The sequence below is a fragment of the Lonchura striata genome, chromosome 1 (assembly GCF_050655825.1).
Source record: "Lonchura striata isolate lonStrDom1 chromosome 1, ASM5065582v1, whole genome shotgun sequence".
NCBI classification, from domain to species: domain Eukaryota; kingdom Metazoa; phylum Chordata; class Aves; order Passeriformes; family Estrildidae; genus Lonchura; species Lonchura striata.
In genome coordinates, this window is record NC_140703.1 from 64,132,775 (window position 1) to 64,147,983 (window position 15,209).

The following is a 15,209-nucleotide window of genomic DNA, read 5'->3' on the forward strand; positions in this document are numbered from 1 at the left end:
CTGGTGAACCCCCTCCTGTTGTAGGTGTGCAACTTCTGCCGCAAGAAGGGGGCCACGGTGGGCTGCGAGGAGCGTGCGTGCCGCAGGAGCTACCACTTCTTCTGCGCGCTCTGCGATGATGCAGCCGTGGAGACTGACGAGGTCAACGGCGTCTACAGGTACCTCACCAAGTGTGCTCTGACTGTCACTGCCAGCTTCTGGGGGTGTCAGCAAGAGGGGCTTCATTGGGTGGGGTTTAAAGGGTTTTTAGGGAAGGAAATAAGTTCCCCTCTCCTAAAGTGATGCTTGATGCTCTGTTTGCAAACTGTGGGAGAAATGCTTTCATTTCACAGGAAAACTTTACTGCAGTGGGAGGGAATCTGTTTAGTGGTTGAGCCTGTAACATCACTGAAAGATAGCAAGGCAAAAACTGAGAAAGTCAGTCTTTCAGTGACTCTCTAGCCAATCTTCAATAACCAAGACTTTTATTAATGTCACTCAGATTCTAAATTTTTTGTTGGTTCAGAAGCTCCAATAAATGTGGTCTGAGCATAGAGCAGGTTATAACCCTTCTAGGTCTGCTCACATTAGTCAAATTCGGGTAATTTTCCCTCCCCATGCTAGCAAAGAACTTTGATTCCCATTAAAGGCCTTGTATGTCAAGTATGTTGTTAGCAATAACATGAATTAATGGATTCTAAGTAAATTTTCTGTCCTGATCATGCTAGTCCTGGTGTCCACTGTCCTTGGGCTGCCTGCATTGCCATTGACAGATGAAACAAATTGTTTGGAGGATGCAGATGAAGGGGTTGAAAAATTGGGGCTTTGGGGACCTTTTGAAATGCTGAGATCTGAGGTGCATAAAAGCCCTGATGCTCATTTCTGTGCAAGACCAGAGAGGTCACAGGTCGCATTAGACTTAGATTAATTTGGGGATCATCTAATCACTACTGTTTCAAAAAGGAGTGGACTAGTGCAGTCCTTAGTAGCAGTGGAAGATGGGTCCTTTTGTGTCAAGATACTTGCACTCTGGCAGGTTCACAGTGCTCTCTGTCTAAAATGAACGCATCTGTGCAAGGCTGCAAGCCCAGCTGTGAAGGGACGATGAAAGCTGTAAAATCTTTGTGTATCTGCAAAGCTCATGAAAGAGTGTAGCTGGGAAGGTGGAAACTTTCTATGATCCCAGTATAAATGGCTTTCATCTTATAGCTTTTAAAAGGGTAACTCAGATTCAAGAAGACTGAACTCAAGCTATTGAAAAACAAGTGGGACTGACAGCAGTCTAGATACAAACTGATAAAAAAGTGCTAGCATATATAGTTTGGTTTGGTGGCATTTTTGAGCTGGTGACCTTGGGGGTTTGGAAGAGGGACCCTTAAAAATGCTTTGGTTTAAGTCTCTGTGTGACACTGATAGCCTAGGAAACTAGGCTATAGCAACCTGTAATGAAGAGCTGGGAAAGGACTATATTAGAGAAGGATACTAGGACAGCTTTCAAGGATTTGAACCTAAAGACTTTAGCACAGTAGCAGTGGCATAAATAAAGCACAAAAATTGTATATAGCTGAAGTTATTGGAGAATAGACTTGAAAAACAGTGAATGTGGATTGACAGCCCCTGCACATTTTCATGGTGAAGTATAACATACTCATAAAAGATAATTCCTTTGAGAGAGGCAGAGCTGGTGGCGTTAAATTCTGAGTTGCCATCATTGTGATGATGGGTAGTGATCATCAAAACAAATGGAGCAGAATAAAAAGAGAAAGCATAGGGTGCTGTGGAAGTGGCCAATAAGAGTAGAGATGGAGAAATAAGTGCAATTTGCACTACTCTCTTGCAAAACTATAGTAGATAGTAGAGAAGTGCTTCCAAATAAAGTGGCCTGAGAAGTAAAATATATTATCTGTACTTTGTAAGATGTTCTTGTCCTTAGGATGGGTTTGTTTTTTAACTGTGAAAGACTATAAGTAAAGGGAGGGGAAGACTAAAAAATATTCTCTAAAGGGCAGTAGTAGAAATTCAGGGATGTAAATAAGGTGTCTCCAGCTTTCTGACTGTATTGTTAGGCATACCTAAATCTGATTTGTTGTGCTTCAAGATGCATTTCATGCAAAAGAAGTTCCTCATCAAGCCAACAGTCTGCATTTCTAAGGGCAGTGCTTCTGTTTTTGTTAAAAGAATGACAATAATTACAAAATGGCCTAGTAAATGCAGTTCCCTTTAAAAATTGCAGCAGACTTGATTTACTTGGCAAGTAAATTTGTAAGGAAGAGATAAACTAAGCCATGCTCCTGACAAGGCATTTTTGCTTAAAAAGTGACTTGGGATCCTTCTGTAAGAAGGGCATATTGTAAAAGTTGGTTCATGTTCTCTGCACATTATTGTATCCAAAAGATAAGGACTATTTTTCAGATAAATTTATTTCATTTTGCCTCTTCCAAAAGAATTCACATTGCTCTCCTAGAACCACTGAAAATATTCCCATGTCATGTATTACTGAAGTCTTTAAGTAACAAATGGACTGAGCAGCTTTTGCACAGGGCTGCCCCACATAGTCAGGATTTGGGGGCCATTCCATGAGCAGCGGAGGGAGGGCACAGAGATCTCCAGGTGGGTGAATGCCGGGTGCTGTGCATGGTGGTGCCGTGTGGCGCTGCCAGCGTCCTGCAGGGCTGAGGAATGGAAGGCAGCGCTGGGCAGATGTGTCTGAGGAGGCTCCTGGCCTGCGTGGGGCAGGGCCAGGGGGCAGAGCCGCTGTGATGGAGCAGTGTCAGGACTGTGGCGTTTCCCCTTGGGAGCGTTAATCTCATTTCAGTGTCTCTGACACAGTGATTGCCACGCACATGAAATGTGCCTGACTCAGGGCCTGAACAGTGGGCAGGCCCAGACAGGGTGGGCTGATGGAGCTGATTATTCAGAGCTTCAGTGCTGAGAGTCTAGTGTGGCTCTGGAAGTACAGATACAAGGTTGTGCATGCACGAGACTTTAAAGCAGATGGTTTTTGAGGTGTGTAATGCTGAACAAAAATCCTGATTTTTTTTGGACTGTTTCAGTTTATGTTCAGTGGAAAGAAGGGAAAATATCTGTTAAAATAGGTCAACATAACTCTGCATATTTATTAATACTTCTTCTCTTTTTCTTGAAATTGAACTTAAATTTTAGAGTGTTCTGCCCAAAACATGACCCAGGGAATAGGACCAATCACTATGGTGAGTTTCTTTAATGACTTCATTGATTTCATTTGTTTTAGAAGTTGCATCCTACAGTCAGTAATTCATAAGAGCAAGATAAATATCACCACCTTCATATTGAGTGGGGGATTTCTAATCTTTCAAGAGTGGTTTGGTTGAGATCCACATGTATGCGCAAAAATCAAGGTTTTGTGAAGTGGGAAAAGTTAAATTTAATCCTCCCCAAATCTCCTTGAAAACTGACTTAAACCACAATGGACCCAGTCCTTAATGGAATCATTCTTACTCTTCTTTGGGCAAGTAGGCCCAAGCAGCTTGTAAAACCCCTGTGAGACAGGAGAGCCACACACAAGTTTTTGCTAGATTAGCAAGGAAAAGGCTGTTGCAGGAGAGGTCAGCTTGGGATTTTATCTGTGGTTATGCAGACATTCACATTTGCATCTTCTGTACTCACTACAGTAGTTTTTAAAATAGGGCCTTTCATTCTGAAGGATCCCAAAGAGCTTTTTAAGTGTAACAAAAGGGTTGTACAACCCCTGCTTAATGACTGCTTCCTGTGCTACAGAAATACAGCTTCATTTGGCAGTCTTGGCCCTTCCTGATTCAGAGGTATTTGGAAATCCCAACCAAAGCTGGACCTTGTTAGCCCAATGCATAGGACTCTGCTCACAGTGAAGTGGCTCCTAGACTGGCCTTCAGTTTGAATTTGAACTCAATGGAACTGTAAGCACTTGTGCTGACCGTGGTGTGGTCCCACTGAAGTCTAGCAAATCTTAGCCAGTCTTCTTGACAGAGTCTTGCTCCACCCTGATGACACGTAAGAGATGGGTTAGGTGATTATTATTTAAGCTTTTATTCATGAGGGCTGGGGCTCTTCAGAAAGACTCCAGAGCTGGTGAAAGTTGTAAAGTAGGTAGGTATTTATTCAGCTCTGGGCGCATACAGGGTCTCTCTGAAGCTTGCTGCAGGGTCTGAGGAGCCTCTCTTATCTCCAGCAGGCCTTGCATTCCTTCCACCCTGTTTGGGGTAATGAGCTCTTCTTATCAGGATCCCTGCATTCCTTTGTCCATCTTCGAAGGCCTTTGCAAGCACAGCAAGTTACAAGCTAAGCAGGTTAAGCAACATACATGTCTAAAACAGCTATCCTAACTCTGAAATTAATTTCTACCTTAAATTAATTTCTAACCTATATCTCACTTTTTAGCCAGATGTAAGTCTGTTTAGTATCTGATATTGCTGTGGCTCACTAACCAAATGCATCTTCTTAGTTTACTTAGTAGCTTTGTTTTTTACTTATCCATAGTTTTGAATCATGACCTTTCTTGCCTTTTCAAAATTGTTTTGATTTCTGTGGTGTAATGGTTGTCAGTGTCTGTTGGGGCTGCCCAGGGTCTCGGGTGATCTCCTGCACAAGTGCTGGACAGGCCCAGGACTGCTTTGTTTCCAGTACCAGATAATATTCAGGCATTAGGTCCAACCTTCTAGACCACCTTGTTCATCTGGAACACCTAAGTCTTACAAGGTTGGATCACAGAATTATTTGGGTTGGAAGGAACTTTGAAGATTATCTAGTTCCAGCCTCCTTGCCTTGGCAGGCACACCTTCCACTAGACCAGGTTCTCAAAGCCCCATGCAGCCTTGAACATTTCCAGAGACAAGATATCCACAACTTCTCTGGACAAACTGTTCTAGAGTGTCACCACCCTCACAGTAAAGGATTTCTTTGTATCCAACCCAAGCCTGGTGTCTTTCAGTCTGAAGCCATATCCCTTTGTCCTATCAATACATGCTCTGGTACAGTCATTTTCTGGCTTTCTTGTAGTCTCCTTTATATACTGGATGGGTTTTGTGTCTTCAAATGCAATGTTCCCTGAGAAGAGAGTTTTCTCCTAGAGGAGTTCTTCCAGAGGCACTTGATTTAGAGACCTTCTGTCTATGAGGGTTAAATGGATTCTGCTGGCAGTGTCTACCCTGCCTCCTGAATGAGCTTCTCTCACCTCCTGAGGGTAGCTGTACCCTGGGAAGTGGGGAGCCAGTGGGAGAGTTGAGTAGAAGATACTTGGTTCCCCAGGCCCAGTGGCTCCTGCTTCATAGTTTGGAGAAAATGGGGTCAGGGAAGATGCCCTTATTCTTGGTTCATACAATATTCTTGTGCTGGAATGTCAGGGCTCTGCTGTGTCATTGGAAAGGGATAAGGTGTCTTATGGGCCAAGAGCTCTCCTTGCAGCTCTGTGCAGCAAGGATGTGACAGCAGCTTGGACTTGAAAACAGGCTTCAACCTCTGTTTAACTGGAAGAGTTAGACGTGGACAGAGTAAAGGCTGACAAATGCCGGAGAGCAGCCAGCGCTGCGCAGGGCAGGAGGAGTTGGGCTGCTCTTCAGACTATGCTCCTCTTGTATAAGGCATCCATACAGCAGATACCAGGGAGAGCTCAGAAAATCCCATCATGTGTCAAAAATACAATGCTGGACAATAGGGAACACTTTGTACCTACAGCAGTATCTCCCACACTGTCCCAAATTTGGCCTTACAGGTTTGTTTTGGATGAAGTGAGACCAATTTCCTTTCATTCCATGAAAAATGCAAATGTACAGCACCAGTGCCCAAAGCCCAAATATGTTTCTGCAGCCTCCGTATACAACAGTGGCTCCCTACTCCTCTTGACAGGATGATTTCTAACAGGAAAGGCCTTCCTAAGTGCTTCCCAGAGGTTCTGAAATTAAGCAGGGAAGGAGAAGTATAACCCCACTGTACACTAAACATTCAGGTTTTGTTGGGTGGTTGCACTGTTCTCTGCTTTCTCTGCTCCTGCCAAGTCTTCCTTGCCAGGTATCCTTTTCTGCTTGTGATACTGTAACTGTTTCCAAAAGCTGCCAGTTATGATGTTGGCAAGAGTCTGGTGCATGCTGATGGAAAGGAAACAGTGAAAGCAGAGATAATTTTTAAGATCTCATGCCACATCACTACAAACACTTTGTAGCATAAATAATATTAAACTGAAAAGTCAAATGGTTTTTGGAGGTTTTCTGGAAGGGTCCTTATATTGATGAAAACCCTAATGCCATGTTTATGTCTTTGAGACACCTAAGTAATTCTTTATATAGTTGTAGTTTTGAGGGCATATTAACTTACGTAAAAATTGTTTGGAAAAGAAACCAAACAGTTTTTTAACACCTAGAGGTAGTGCTGCTGTCAGGAGGAATAAGTTCACTCTGCCACAATTAAAAATCTGCTGAGTTGAAAAGGTTAAGTGATATACTAATGCTATAATGATTTGCACTTTTTCCTAATGGTTGGTTCATGCTTGCAATTTTCTTAATGGAAACAGTGTGAATTCTGCTGAAATGTCAGGTTTTTGGCGAAGTTGAAACATACATCTGCCTTACCATACAGAAGTGCCTCACTTCTGTAGCGTTTTGAGAAAAGAAGGAATTTAAATGATGTATGATGGTCAGTCTGAGGTTGTCACTTTTGTTACTTTGTTGTTTATTAATTCCTAGATGCAGCTAATAAGAAAAGAAGACGTACATTGACATCTCCCACCATCACAGAAGAAATGGTAATTCTGAATTTCTGTAATACTAAAACAGAAGACCCATACCTGCTACAGCAAAGGACTTGCTTATCAAAGTATTCTGACAGTGTTCAGAAAGAGCCTTGGGAGTTCCCAGTAGGAATTTGTTAACTTCTCTGCTATTTGCAAATGCAATGCTTAAGGAGGGTGGTGTCCCAGGTGTTTGGCTTTTCTTAAAGCATTTCTTGCTTTGAAGCAGTTTTTTCTTCCATTTTCAAAATAGAATGTCTGCAGAGGAATATTGTTAGCCACTCAGAGAAGCTGACTGTGTTCACAGAAATGTGGACTGCTTTTTGTCTTTCTGCAAAGACAGAAGTATGGTAACGAGAACAGCAGTAAATGTCAGCATGATGGAAAAATACATTGCTTTGATTTTCTTACAGAGTACAGAAGAGACAGCCGAAGAAAACCATTTACAAACAGTAAAAAGGAAAAACAACAGGCATAAAGGTGAGACTCACTTTGGTACCAGAAGTGTTAATTCACTTTTTACTGTGCCTGTGAAACTTCTAGCAGAGAAACAGGTCATGCAAATGCTGCTCCTCCAGCAAGGATAGTGGCGAGACAAGAAAATACGTGGCTCAAGAATGCAGTGATAGATGGAACAAAGGACTTAGTCTCTGGGAGCCTGGGGTGGGATTTATGGTAATGGATAAATTGTAATATATATGTAGGGAGTGTGTATATAAGCAACACTTTTAACGTAGAAACACGGTGTCCATGTAAGGTTAGGAGTATTCCCTGCAGGACCTTGGGCTTGAAGAAAGGATGCGCTCTTTAACTTCAGTGTTAAGGAGCCTTATCCTGACATTTTGGACATTTGGTAACAACTTTATGGAACAAGTAGGAGGTACTGTGATCTGTAATGTTGAAGTGCAGAGCTTGGAGATGGCTGGTAGCAAATTCTGTGCTGTAAATGTATCTTTATGATTCTCCTGAGACAAGTGGCTCTGTGCTCTGGCGTGGCAGCAGAAGTCTGATTTGCAGAATGCTTTAATAACTGTGCAGCAAACAAATGCCTGTGGTTTGGCCGAGTGAGACTTGCTGTGTGATGTGAGCTGGTGATTCAGATGGGAATGCCCCACTCTGGCTGGCTGCTGCATTCAGCTCTGTCTCCTGCAGACAGGGGTGCCTCTGCCTGATGCTGCTCCTCTGTATCAGAACAGTTAAATCTAAAATGGAAACTCTGGAAGATGTTAACAGGGGAGCTGCCCAGAGTGGGTAGCACATCTCGCCTTTGGAAGCCTGGGTGTACACAGGGTGCTTAACACAAAATAGGCTTTCACTGCATACATATGGTGTTAAAACAGTGAGATGGATCACAGAACCTATCCTTCAGTGCTGCAGTTTTCGTGTTACCCTGAAGCTTTTGCTGCAGTTGCTTGTTGGGATTCTCCTAGCACTTGGAAGTTTAGAATGTGCTAGTGGTGATTATTCACCTTGCTGTGGATATGCTTAATGTATGGGCATGGTTTTGCAAGTGGCTGCCTAGTGGTCTTTTCTGAATTCCATTACCACTGTAAAGAACAGGAAACCTATAGAGTTCTGAAATTCTCGTAGAGCATCTTGTGTAAGTGAGATGGCATTTCTTTCCTCACAGATGCCCCCAGTAAAATGTAACATCGTTTTTAACAGCGACTGGCAGACTTTTGTGAGCCGTCCAATGGCTCTTTGCTTTTGAACAGCCCATTGCATTGATCTTACTATCACTTGTCACTGACCTGCTGCTCTGGCATAAAGAAAAAATGGTTATTTCTCTATTAATCCAAATCTGACAAAGTAGGTATATAAAATGGGCTGTAATAAAAAAGTTTAGTTGCCTGGATCACTTGGAGTAAAAGTAGCCTCAATTTTTACCAAATCTAATATTGATTCATTTATTTCTCTGTTTTCTGTGCTTTAGCCTGTTCTGTCCATGGTGTGGTCCTGAGGATTGGTGAAACAGCAAGCAAGACAAATCACTAGGGGGTATCATGAGCTTTAGGAATGGAACATTTAGAGTTGTGGAGCTGTTTGCTTGTGATGAATGAAGCCAAATCTAGAGCTTAGGGAATTTTACACCCAGCACAATGCTTACGTTTGCCTAGCTACTTGTTCAGCCCTACTGAAAAGGGCTGTGTGAGTGGCTGGAGAAGCCAGAGATCTGCAAAACTATTTGTTTCTGGTGGAAGGGCTTTGGCTTAAGTTTTAGTTTCTGAAGAGAGGGAACAAAGCCCACTTTACAGATCACTTCTGTATGAGAATGCTTTTGTGTTTTAACAGTTCGAATAGACTTTGTTAGGAAGTGCAAACAAGCTGGGCTTCTGGATGACATATTTGAAGAAATGCTGGACACACTTCACCTGGCTCAGGAAAAACTGATGGACGACAACACTTCAGAAACAGGTATTTTCATGGGCACCCATGCAGAGACTCTGCTGTCAGAGCAGAGGTGCAGATCTGAATCCCAGGCACTTGGCCCTAGGCCACCTTCCTGAGAATACCATGGTGCTAAATAACTCAGTCCTTATTTCTGCAGCTGTGCAGGAGGTTGAGAATGACCTCCCCTTTTAAATGACCACTTACAATGAAAGTTCCAAGAAACTTCTTTCTCAAAATTATGTAAGAGCTGCCGACTCAGCATCTCTAGTGAGACCTTCTGACTTGAATTTTAGAAGCCACTTTTACATGCTGGCATAAGCATAGGAAGGTTCAGTCCAGCCTGTCCTCCCAGGGACTGGAGAGCTGAGAGGTCCTGAAGAGAATCAGGTTTTATTTAGGTCGTAAGTCTGTGTTGCTCTTGCAGCTTCACAGAGGTACCAGCTGTCTGTTAATATCAGCACTCTCTTCTGAGTGAAAATCCCTAAGTATGTACATTTTAAAGTTTTGGATGATTTGTTACAAGTGTACTGTCAGCTGATAATGTCTGTTTGGGGTTTTTATGCGTTTATGACTTTGTATGGGGTACTTTGTTTTTAAAGAAGTCCAATCTGATGTTGCTTTGTCCAATTAAAGAAAATTTTGAGCTTTCCTCTCCAATTGTCCTCCCAGTTTTGCAAAGTTAGGAGTAATACCTTTGCATAAAGAAGACTATTTTATGCAAAGTAACTGAAGCACATGCATGGAAAGTGAAATGTCCCATCTGGAAAGTCTTCCTTCATGAGCAGCTTGTGTGTCAGTTGAATTCTGCAAGTGTTTTGTATTTTGCTTCAGTAGAAGCCTCAGGTATGAAATTGAGGTGTAATTCTTGGATGTTTCTTAACAGCAAACAGGGATAGCTCAGTCCCACACATGATCTGTCAGGAGGAGTTGGTACAGTCAGCTCTGCCATCACACAGTCCTTGCACACTGAAGTGAAATATGACTTAAATATATTGCTCTTCTTTAAATGCACTGTTCATGTGGTGCAGATCTAAAAAGGTAATAATTTTCTGTATGAAACTAAAAAGAAAAAATTGACAACTTGATCCTTTTTTCTCAATACAGATTATGTAAGAAGGAAGACATCTTAAAACCTCAGTCAGTGTGATGGAAAATAATTACTGTTTCGTGGTACTTCTAATGTAGGGCTCTGTAAACCTTTACTCAGTAGTGTTACATCAAATTATCTCTTTTCCCAGAGTATGAAGAGACAGTGATGGCACTGTTTGATTGTGGACTGTTTGAAAATATACTGACAAATATTTATTCAGGTAGGTGCAGAAAAGCTGTCAGAGGAACAGTTGGTCTGGGGTTTGGCATTGAATTTATTCTAATGAGAATTTTGATATAACAATCATTTGAAATGAAAATTCCAAGGAAATTTTTTTCTCAATTTTTTATAAACAGTTGAAGCCATGGCTAGCTGAATCCTTAGAAATGTAATATATCAGATAGGGCTGGCTGACCTGAAGGAGGGAGCAACTTACAGTTCCACAGCTTTAAAATGCCCAAGGGTCTCCGCCCCAGGGGGATTCCCGTCTCCTGCAGCTTATTTGGGTTCCTTCTCCACAGCCTCCCTTCAGCAGTTTGCCAGTGCTACAGCTCTGCTGCTGGCTGACAAGTGCTGGTCAGAGTAATGCTTTCCACTGAAACACAGCAGCCAAAGGCCAGCAGAACTCATCTGGACTGGGCGGCAGTTGTGCTTTGAAAAACAAGATGACAATGCTCAGAGTGAAATGCAAAGACAGGAACAGTTACTTAGGAGCACCTGTGTGGAAGGAAACTGTGGGGCTTGGATTCTCAGCTGTTTGAAGCAACAAAGCTGAAGCTGTTTTTCAGGCAGGCAAGTCTCATGCTTCCCATTTCCCTCTCAAAGATTTGTTCTGACATTTGCTTTAATTTATTCTGGTGAAAAGGGTTTTAATTAGTCAATGTTGAAGTTTGGTATGTGAAGATGATGTTTGGTGTTTCCCCTTCACTTCAGTCTCCTGTTCTTGCATTTAAATTCCTTTTTCAGCAGTTGGAGTGTCCAGTGTTGCAGTTGTCTAACACAAGGTTCCATCTGAGGACATTAAAATATCTCTGCTCAGAATTCCTCATGTGACACAACCTTGGGTCACACTTGTTTCTTTCACTGCTGTATCAATTATTTCATCCCCTTCTCAGCTTACAAGAAAATCTCTTTATATTGGCACCTCCCTGCACACAACCATGTGATTCTCATGGGTACTAGTTGTCCCCTCTCTAAATCCCCACAACTCAAGCAGCTCAATTCTTCCTGTGCCACACAATCTTTTCTGAGACCATTTAATTTCAAGGTCAATAATAATGAGGTTGGTTCCAAAACTGATCCAAGAGGAGCTCTTAACATGAAGCAGTGAGAAAAAAATGAAAACCATGTTAATTACAAGTGAAACTGTAGAGGGGGAAGCAAATCACAGCTGCTTTTTTTTTTGTTGTTGTTGTTTATTGTTCGTGTTGTCATAACCTTTTATAAGCTCTATGTAGCAAGTCTCTGTGGTGACATAAGTCAAGGACTACATAAAATAGGACTGGTATAAATACTGTGTCTCAAGCTGATGATTTTGGGTCATATGCCATGCTTTAAATTCAATCTTTTTGTCACTTCTTGAATCATCATGCAAAACCTGTTCTGAAGCCTTACATGCCAGCACAGCACAGCTACACAACTGTAGCTGGCGAAAGGGCTTTTTAAAATCCCTTTCTCTATACAGGGATCCACACTCCTTTTGCAGTGTGCAGCTTTACTGCAAACTCAACTGCATTCAAAACTTTCCACAGAGGATATGCTGTCGACTCAGCAGCAGTTTCAGATTTCTAGGGTGGAGGTTCTTTTCCTCTCCTCCAAGGGAAAGTGACTTAGTTTTGCTTTCAGTTCTGTCATGCACTCTGCTTGGGCAGGATGCTTCCATCAGATTCCCTCTCTGTGCTGGTCAACAGTCTGGACAGAAGCTGTTGAGCTCCTTGACAACATTTGTTTTCAGGAGGTTTGCAGCAGCAAATTCCGCAATTCAGACAAAGGCTGTGGGACAAAGGCCATGATACTTAATTTTAAAACTGTTGTGCAGTTCCTTCAGTGAGAGCCCCATAGCACTTGGGGCAGTCATTCCAGGTCCACATCCCTCAGGCCATTCCTGATTACAGAAATACATTTGCTTTCCCTTCAGCTCATTTCCTCTATGAGGTGGAAGGTTCCCAATCTGTTACCCGTCTTCCTGTGGAAGCATTTCTGTAGGCCAGTCATTCCTATCACTGATATCTTTATCTGGGCTACTTCTATTTCTGCCACATCCTTTTGGCCCAAGAGAAACTTAGCTGTGTGTCTGAGCTGTGTGTGTTCCATCTGTAGCTCTCCCAAATGCTGAATCAACAGGATGAGAGAGTTCTGAGTTGGAAGGGACCTGCAAGGATCACTGAGTCTAACTCTGAAGTAAGTGGCCCATATGGGGATTGAACCCATAACCATGGCATTACCAGCACGATGTTCTAACCAACTGAGCTGCTTTGTTAATTTCTGATAATTAATTAATATCCAGATGAAGAGAGAGCGAGCTTTTTCCCTTGGTTCCACTTGTACATGTCCAACTTCATCAAGTATGTGTCATCTGAGTGCAGAGGGAAGGGGCATCTCCTTCTCTTCAGTCAGAGCTAGGCTGGGGCACCAGGCCCCTCTTCAGTGAATGCTACCAGATTTTCCCATGGGCAGCAGGCACCAACAGTGCTCTGGCTGCCCATGTTCAACACCCACACGCAGCTTTGGGTAATGGATTTAAAAATGTGTCCATGCCCATCACCTTCCACATCCACCCACAGGCAGCAGGTGCTGTGCTTTCTCACTACAGAGGAAAAAGCAGCAGGGAGGCAAAAGGCCAAAGTGCTTTCCTTTTTTTTTTTTTTTAAAAATCAGTTAAGGCTCTTTTATTCTGAGTGGCATAGGGTAAACATCTGGAGAGGATTTCTCCACTTTACTCACTGAACTTCAGAGACATCCTTCTACATCTTCTTCCCCAAAAGAGGAAAGATACGTTCAGCTTGTACAAAATGTCTTCTCCTTCTTACAAGAATCTGAACTCTAAACATTGTCACACACTGAGGAAGTAATTTGTTGTTCATAGACAAGCCTTGCTGCTCAGAGGTCACCAAGACCTTGGTGTGTTAACTGAACAAAGCAGGTGCTTCATTTAAAACTTGCAATTAACACTGTAAGGTTGTGGTAATGCTTCTGAATACTGGCAGGGTTCCTTACTGAGCTCTCACTCATTTCAATAATCTTTAACACTAGGGAGAGGGAAGCAGAAATGCAGTAAAGCAGGGCTTTGCAAATAAGGTAAACAACTTGGTTAATCCCATCAGGATACTGTCAATAATGATTTTGCCAGAAGCAGAAGAATAAATGCTATTGAATTGTATTTTTGAGAGTCGAGTCGTTGAATGCAGTTGTCCAAAGCATCTGGTCTTAGGTTTAATTTTGTTGTTGGTTAAAAGCCATTCGGCTTGTAAATTTGCTTTAGGAGTGTAATTTAGAGATGATGTCTTTAAAGATTTAAAATACATCATTGTTGGGGGAATTCTCACACAAATGGGCTCTGAAAACAGAACCTTTACAGCTCATAGGCCAGTTAACACAGAGGATTAGTAGCTAAGCTAGTAATTTTTACATATACGGAGCTATTTTAATCTCAAAACTAGCTCTGTTAGAGTATGTGACTCCTGCTCTGTGCTTCCTCTGACACACCATCCAGGCTCTCAGCAGACAGAGTTCAGCTCTTTGTGAAGACACAAGGTGTGCAGGGCAGTGGGTTACAAGCATTGCTGCCGAAAGGCAAAGGTTTTATTGTAGGTTAAACCAAGCAGTGGTAGCTCTGCAGAGTTAATTAATATGTATTTTATATTAGTAATACTTAAATATTAAAATGTTTTTATTCCTTAATAATGAAAGCTTTTTATCCCTTTTTCATAATAGGAACAGAAGAAAAAATCCAGAAACTTCTGGAAAACAGAAAAAGACTGGATCACAAGATTGAGCTACTGCAGGACTTAAAAGAAGCCATCCTTCCTACTCTAGAGAACACAGCCAGTACAGCCAGTACATCCAGTACAGTGTCTGAATAACCTCTCTCTGCAATGGTGCAATTGTTAGGATTTTCTAATGATAAAAAACCAGAGCAGTCTGGTCAGTGCCCAATTCCCTAAGATGAGGGCTGAATGGGTGCAAGAATGTGGTGTTACATGCCTTTTTATACCTCACTTTTGCAATAACTTCCAGTTTTCAAATTTTCATCCTCAAGTTTTTGCCTGGTTCCACTATAAATTTCCATTTATATTGCACAATAGAATATAAATGTTATAAACCAAATTTAGCTTTTGCAAAAACCCAAGAGAACCCTCCAGGGAAGACTTTTTTTCTCAAAGCCAAGGGAATGTTCAGCTGCCACAGAACACTTGCTAAAGTAATTTAAAACTATGGGAGCCTGCTCCTGGCTGGGCAGTAGCTGCTTCACTGTCTGTCTAGACAGTGATGTTTGAAGGATCATAGTGCTGCTTTGGTTTTCCAAAAAAAATGAGCAGAAGTTGCACTCAAAAGAAGTCTTCTGGATTATAAATAGGAATTTAATTTAAAAAACCCAATTACTCTTCTTTATTGATGGGTCAAGGTGTACTGTTTCTGCTGCAATGGCAGTGGTAAAGCAGTGTTTGCAGGCAGACCAGAAAGGGGTGGGCATTCAGAAAAGATAAAATGTCAAATGGGGCAAAGCAGTGACTGCATCTTCCTTTATCCTTTAAGAAAGGGTTCAACTTTCATGTGTTTTGTCTTTAGAATATTGTTTGAATACAGAAATGCATTGTTTAGCCACAACAGGCTAAATTAATGAAATAAAACATTTTTTAAAGGAGCTGTGCATGGAGTTGTGCTCCCTGTCCCTAAGCCGCTGCACAGGACATGCCCAAGAAAAGGGAATGCTGTCAGGCTGTGCTTTACCCAGCCCTTGGCTGAGGGACAAGCAGAGCACTGGCAAACACCACTTGGTGTGGCACATGCTAC

The 15,209-nt window shown here is 42.1% G+C and overlaps 1 protein-coding gene across 5 annotated transcripts in view; it reads left to right on the forward strand.

Moving 5' to 3' along the window:
• Positions 1-15,060, forward strand: part of PHF11 (PHD finger protein 11) — a 27,833-nt gene extending 12,773 nt beyond the window's left edge. For 3 of the 5 annotated variants that reach the window (XM_021528472.4, XM_085577923.1, XM_077781411.2), the window contains 7 exons: positions 25-158; positions 3,142-3,188; positions 6,672-6,730; positions 7,129-7,195; positions 9,008-9,130; positions 10,345-10,416; positions 14,130-15,060. In XM_021528472.4, coding sequence (XP_021384147.2) covers positions 25-158; positions 3,142-3,188; positions 6,672-6,730; positions 7,129-7,195; positions 9,008-9,130; positions 10,345-10,416; positions 14,130-14,278 — 651 coding nt within the window. In that variant the 3' untranslated portion in view covers positions 14,279-15,060. Of the gene's footprint in view, positions 1-24; positions 159-3,141; positions 3,189-6,671; positions 6,731-7,128; positions 7,196-9,007; positions 9,131-10,344; positions 10,417-10,717; positions 10,933-14,129 lie in introns of those variants that run through there. The other 2 variants (XM_085577937.1, XM_085577933.1) reach the window with 2 other exon arrangements.
• Positions 15,061-15,209: the final 149 nt, after the last annotated feature.